Source organism: Myotis lucifugus, unplaced genomic scaffold, assembly GCF_000147115.1.
Source record: "Myotis lucifugus unplaced genomic scaffold, Myoluc2.0 scaffold_158, whole genome shotgun sequence".
NCBI classification, from domain to species: domain Eukaryota; kingdom Metazoa; phylum Chordata; class Mammalia; order Chiroptera; family Vespertilionidae; genus Myotis; species Myotis lucifugus.
The window spans coordinates 2616932-2623072 of record NW_005871206.1 but is presented as its reverse complement, the minus strand read 5'-3'; the positions used below and the strand labels follow the sequence as shown (position 1 = coordinate 2623072).

Genomic DNA, 6141 nt, shown 5'->3' with positions numbered 1-6141 from the left:
CCCCGGGGTGCTGCCCGTGTTCTTGGACGAAGGGGTGGGTCCGTGGTGGGGTTTGGGGCGCGCCGGCTGATAAGCGCGTGCTTTGCCGGGGAGGGCGCGGCAGCGATGAGCCGAGGTGAGCGTCCCCGCCCTTGCTGGGGTCAGCTATTACCTGGGTGACCCCTCCTCACCCGGCTTTCCTAGGCTCGGGGCCAGCACCAACTTCCTCTGGAAAACACACAGAGGAGGCCCACAGACAGTTCCTGCCTCTTCAAGAGGGATGAGGAGCCTCTTGGGCCCTCCTTCCACAGCCTGGCAAGGGCGGCATTGAGCCCTCTGCCCCACAGGGCCCTCCGCCAGAGACTCCTCCTCGGTGGGATCAGCTGTATCCCTTTACTTCTGAGAGAGAAACCAAGGGAAAGCTTCCTCCTGCAGCATCCTGCACCCTCCCTCTCCCTTCCAAACCAGGTCCCTCTGCAGTGGTGGGGGGTGGGAGGAACTCATTCCTGCCACCTGCCTGTAGTGGGAGGAGAAACAGTAGCCCAGCCAGCCTCCCTGGAGGCCCCCAGGTGGGAAGTTTGGATGTTTGGCCCGCTCTTCTCCTGCCACTGTTGCCAGAGCCTGCCACAAGCACCCTATGCCAGGTGTCAGGGCCTCAGGCCCGGTGCCAGCTTCTCCTCGCAGTCTGGAAGCCCCCCCCCCCACCCCGCCCCCCTTTGCCTTCTGCCTTGGGAGGCACAGGCTGTTTACAGCGGGAGGAGATCTGTGACCAGCCTGTGGGGCAGGATGTTGGCTGTGGGCAGCCTCCAGAAGGGAGCTTCCTGGGCCCCAGGGAATCAGAAGTTTCTGGGTCTGGAAAGGCCACCCTTTTGGGCTCTTGTCTCTCAAGCTGTGTCCAGGCTGAGGCCCAAGTCTTGGCCAGGAAGTCTTGGTGACCCTGTGACTTTCCCCCACAGGGGGGTTCCTGGGAGAGGCCAAGTGGTGTCTGTCTTTATCCCTGCCTCCATCCTTCTCCCCACATGGGGACAGACAGACTGGACAGACGGATGGTTCCGGAGATGGAAGCCTGGGGGAGCACTGATTGTCCCCAGTGCCAAGTGCAGCAGAAGCCAAGAGGGGCTTTTTCCGCCACACACTAAGTTCAGTTCAGCTGAGGTCTTGGTGCTTTCAACTTGGCTGAGGCCACCCTGTTCCTCCCTAATTAAAGACACCCCCCCTCACAGTCCTCAGCCTCACGCCCCTGACCTCAAGCCAGCCCAGTCCTCAGACTGACCGGTTCATGTCCAACCAGCCTCCTCTGTGAGGGTCTCTTTTTGAAAGGAGATCAGTGGGGAGAACTCTCCAGCCAGGAGCCCCAGGGGGTTTAATTTGCATGTCCTGGAGGCCAACATTAATAACCATCCTGAGGTTTCTGATGCACCTTCTCTCCTCAGGTTCAAAGCAGTCTGAGGTATCTCACCCAGGAGTGCTTTCTCTCCCTAGCCTTCCTGGGAGTCAAGGAAGGGCCATTCACAATTGGATATTAAGGCCCTGAAATTAAAACACTGTTCAAAATCACAAAGGGTGTTTCTGGCCAAACCAGAAACACTGGACTCCTGACTCCTACTCAAGTGCTCTATCTGCACACTCCCAGCCAGGCCCCTCAATTTGTCTCCCACCTAATTGTCAACTTTAAAACCACTGGGATGCCAGCCTCCTGTTGGCCTGAACTCATGCCCCTCAGAGACCAAGTGCTAGCAGCTGCCCCACTGCCTCTCTGCCAGTGATGAAGGGACACTTGTCCCCAAGGGCATCTTTAGGTGGGAGGAGCCCTTCTGGGGCTCTCTGCAGGGGAATCTAGGCGCAGATTTCTGAAGATAGTGGGGTTTTCTGCTGGAAAAACACAAAGGGACTCTTGGGAAGAAAACTGGATCCACTTCCATGAGACCCTATGGCCAGGGGATTGTAGGACATCCCACCCTACTTCAGCACGGCTTAAAGTTAGGATGAGAGAGAGAGATTGGATTCTGGGAGTGGGGTCTCCTGGATAGCCAGCCCCGTGTACATCTGGGCCAGGTCACCTTGGGGGGATAGCTCACGACCCTCTGAACAGGTCTCGGTGCCCTTGGAGGTTAACAGGAGAGGTCAAGTAGATCAAGAACCTGTGCTGCAGACAGACTTTGGAGGCTGGTGCTGTGCCCACCAGGGTAGGCAGCCGGCAGGCATCCTGGGGCAGCCAATCAGAGGAGGAGGGAACTGCAGAGAAACCCAGTGATCCTGCTGCAGCTGAGCTGTCCTTGGAGGGTGGGAGCCAAGGGAAAGGGAGGACGAGGGGGTGGGGAAGGACATTCCACAGGCTTTTTTGGCCCCTGACAGAGACAGGGGGGTTACATAGAAAGGGAAAGGAGCAAGCCAGGGCACAGGATTACAACAAGAGCGTCAAGACCAGGCTGTGTCTGTGTGTGAGGAACTTTGCCTGAGGGATACAATTAGACCTAGAGCTTGCCGACAGGGAGTCCGAAGCGTGGGACATGGACCGTTCAATGGGATGTCAAGGCAGCTCTGTCCCTGAGGACAGGACTGAAGCTGGGGTAAGGTGCTGTTCTGGGAGATGGGTGGGCCTGACCCGTCTTCCCCCTGCCTTGTCTGGGATTGGGGCTCCAAGTCAGAAAATGATATTTGGTCATTGGCAGAGCTGGGGGTGGGGAAGGACAGGCAGGAGTGGGGGACCCTGGTGTCCTGACTCCTTGTCTAGAGCCTGTGGGCCCCTCCATGCTGACGAGCAGCCAGGGGTGGCAGGGAGAATGGTGCTGGGTCCCTGCAGGCTCTGCTGGGAGAGAGTGGGGTGGAGGGGGGGTCTCCATCGGTGCCTTCCCTCTCTCTTCCTTGCTCAGCAGCCTGTGGAGATCAGGGGAGCATAGTCCTCTCTCCCCCTTCATCTGATGCCCAGCCAACTGCTGGGCCACTGCGAGGTTGTACAAGGGGCAGGATTTCCTGGAATTCCCCAGACTTTTTAGCTGTCAGCAAACAAGACCTGCTTCTCCTCCCCCCTGCCTCTAGCCCCAGCCCTTCTCTAGTGCCTTATAACTCATCATCCATCCAAGCTGGGAGACTTTTGAGAGTGGAAAGGGGCACAATTAATCACTGGGCAACAAACATAAACTGGATCCTATAAATAATAGGGGCGAGAAAAGCCTATAAGGTCAGGCTTTGCCTCAGGACAGCCTCTTCTGGTCAGTAAGCCCCCACATGCTGGTTCACGTTTCAGGCTAAAGGGCCTCTTTTCCTCCCTGATCCGGGTGAGCCCTGGAGACTATGGCTACAGGCAGGTGTGGGGACTTTGGAGCCTGGAAGTCGCTCTGAGGGGATTTTCCCTCTAGCCTCCCTATCTCAACCCCTTCCCCCTGGCACAAACCTAGCGGTGTGTGAGTCGGCCCCCTCAGTTTTTCCCCTTGTAAAATGGGGACCTGCAGGGAGACTGTGGCCATCTTACCTCCTCCAACCCTGGCTGGGATGCCACAGTGGTCCAGGGTAGCCCCCACTGGCATGGCCATCCCTTTGTCCTTGAGTCAGCCTCTGAAGCCGGCCCTTGTCCATTGTCTCGGGTGGCACGTGGCTATTGTAAGGCAGAGCTGAGCCCAGCACTGCCAGGCACCCCACAAAGGGCGCTGTCCCCCAAAGGAGAGAGGAAGCTTTCGGGTCTAGAGCTGAGGTTGAGAGGGAGGGGAGCGGCCTCTCTTCTAAGCTGGAACTGGTCTCTACAGAGGAACCAGCCATTCTCTGCCCACCATCCCTGTGGTTCCCAGTTCAGGCCAGATCCCCTCGGCATTGCTGGGTAAAGCCCAGCTCCAGGCAGAGGAGACAAAGGGCAACTGAGGGGTGCTTCCCCCTAGATGTCCCTCACATTTGCAATCTGAGTGTCCTCCCATCCTACATCACCTGGTCCCTCCTAGACTCCCTCCACCCATACACAGCATCCACTGGCCGGTTTATCCTTCTCCCCTGGGGCCCAGGCCCAGGCTCTGGTGTGGTTCATTGTCTGGAATAAGAGGGAGTCAGGTCAGCTGTACTGAGCTCCGGGCAGTGAGCCCTGGGAGTGAGCACTCCCAGCGGAGTCTGCTTGTCAGTCCCAGAGCTCCCTGACCTGCAGTGGCAGGAGGCATGGAGCTCCCTGCTGGTTCTTGCAGCATGGCTGGCAGCTCCCTTCTCTCTTCCCTCCTGCCCTCTTGCCCCTGCCCCTCTGACTCTAGGCGCTCTCCTGGACTCCCGTGCCACAGTCTCCTCTCAGCTCTGATGCCTCTATCTGCTCCCCTTAGTCAGTCTGACTTTCCGGCCTTTGGGGGAATCCCTGACCCCGGCTTGGCCAGACCCCCAGGAAGGGCAGCCTCAGCCAGCACCTGGTTGAGCGGGGGCTCAGGGCTGGAGCTACTCAGTTCTCAAGAGCCCTTGCTAGGCTTCAGGGCTGCCGGGAGTTGCTCCTGGACCCTGGGGCCTCTCCTGGCATCTCAGACCTGTGTGTGAACAGGTGAGGGAGGGAGGGAGGGTGAATACTTCTTCTGGCTTGGCTGCTTCTTTGCCTTTTAACCACAAGCACTTTCCTCTCTTCCTCTTGCCTTCTCCTGTCTTCCTCCTTCATTCTTCCCTTCCTGCCTCCTACCCACCTACCCCACCCCACCCCCAAACCCCCAGATCAAGCGCTTCCTGGAGGAAACGGATGATATAAGTCTGAACAAGTTCGTGAAGGATTTTCCAGGAAATGAGAGCTGCCACCAACCAGAGGCCAAGACCTGGGTGTCCAGGCCCCAAGTTCCGGAGCCAAGGCCCCAGGCCCCGGACCTCTACCAAGATGACCTGGATTTGAGAACCCCCCTGTGGCCCCAACCCTCTGACAGCCAGCAGTACTTCCCTGCCTCAGCCCCTCTCAGCCCCTCAGCCTCAGCCTCAGCCCGGCCCCGCAGCCCGTGGGGCAAGCTTGATCCCTATGACTCCTCTGAGGTAGAGCCACCAGTCCTGTCCTTACTTTTCAGTGGGCTGGTGCAGGAAGACCCAGGGAGGGAGCAGAGAGAACCCGGTGTGAGCGCGTGCATATGCACGTGTGTGCGCGTGTGTGGGTGCACACATGTTCATGCATGTTGAGCTAGGGCTTCTCTCTGTCCTGTGTGGCCCCAGCTCTGTGAGTTGGCCCCAATATGCATTGAAAACTGACAGTATCAGCAGGATCAGCAGCCCAGCTGGTGGAGTCTGGCGCTGCTCCTCTAAGGCTGGGGAAAGACGGAGGAGGGAGGGAGAAGGCCTGTGTTAGGTCCTGGGGCCCCTGCTGCCTCTCGCTCTCCCTGATACACTCCATCTCCCTGACACTAGGATGACAAGGAGTATGTGGGCTTTGCGACCCTCCCCAATCAAGTTCACCGCAAGTCCGTGAAGAAAGGCTTTGACTTTACCCTCATGGTGGCAGGTAGAGTGGGGGCCGGGTTGGGCTGGGCTGGGGTTTTTCAGGTGGGGATGGTATGTATGTGGTAGAGAAGGGGAAAGCAGCAAGCGGCTATCCCTTTTTGCAAAATAGCCAGGAGCCATGGGTGCCCGAAATTGTGCTCGGGGTAAAGTGGTGCAAAGAACACTTCGCCAACAGGTTTCTTTTATTTGCCTTTTTCTGGGGGACCTTGGGCCATCTCTGACCCTCTCCGGGCCTCATTCAAATGAGAAGGCTGGACAAGCTGTTCTGTTTCCTTTCAGCTCTAAAATGCCATGGTTTGGTTCATCTCATCCCAATTAAATAAGCAGCAGCTCCCCTCACACCTTGATCTAGTGGGGTTGCCTCTTGGCTACAGATCTCATCTTCTGACTTGGTACTTCTGTCCTCTCTCCCCCATCAGGAGAATCTGGCCTGGGGAAATCCACTCTTGTCAATAGCCTCTTCCTCACGGATCTCCACAGGGACCGGAAACTCCTCAGTGCTGAAGGTAAGGAAGCGAGGCAGCATGACCAGCAGGCAGACCTGACTTGGGAAAACAAACTCATTCCAGAGTCTGGGGGATGGGGCCTTCCCTGGCACACAGGAAACCATGGCTTCTAGACTGACAGCATCTCTCTACAGGCCGATCTAGCCTGGCAGCCCACCAGCCAGCTCCCTAAAGACTTGGGTGCCGAGGCAGGGCAGGGACCAGAATCCTGCCCTTTGAGTGA

General features: G+C 57.8%; 1 protein-coding gene across 4 annotated transcripts in view; it reads left to right on the top strand.

Moving 5' to 3' along the window:
• SEPT4 (septin 4) overlaps positions 1–6141 on the top strand; it is a 20273-nt gene that overhangs the window by 8904 nt on the left and 5228 nt on the right. For 2 of the 4 annotated variants that reach the window (XM_006095624.2, XM_014461683.2), the window contains exons 1-4: positions 2083–2549; positions 4648–4953; positions 5320–5413; positions 5832–5918. In XM_006095624.2, the coding sequence (XP_006095686.1) occupies positions 2490–2549; positions 4648–4953; positions 5320–5413; positions 5832–5918 (547 nt within the window). In that variant the 5' untranslated portion in view covers positions 2083–2489. Of the gene's footprint in view, positions 1–2082; positions 2550–4647; positions 4954–5319; positions 5414–5831; positions 5919–6141 lie in introns of those variants that run through there. The other 2 variants (XM_023759570.1, XM_023759569.1) reach the window with 1 other exon arrangement.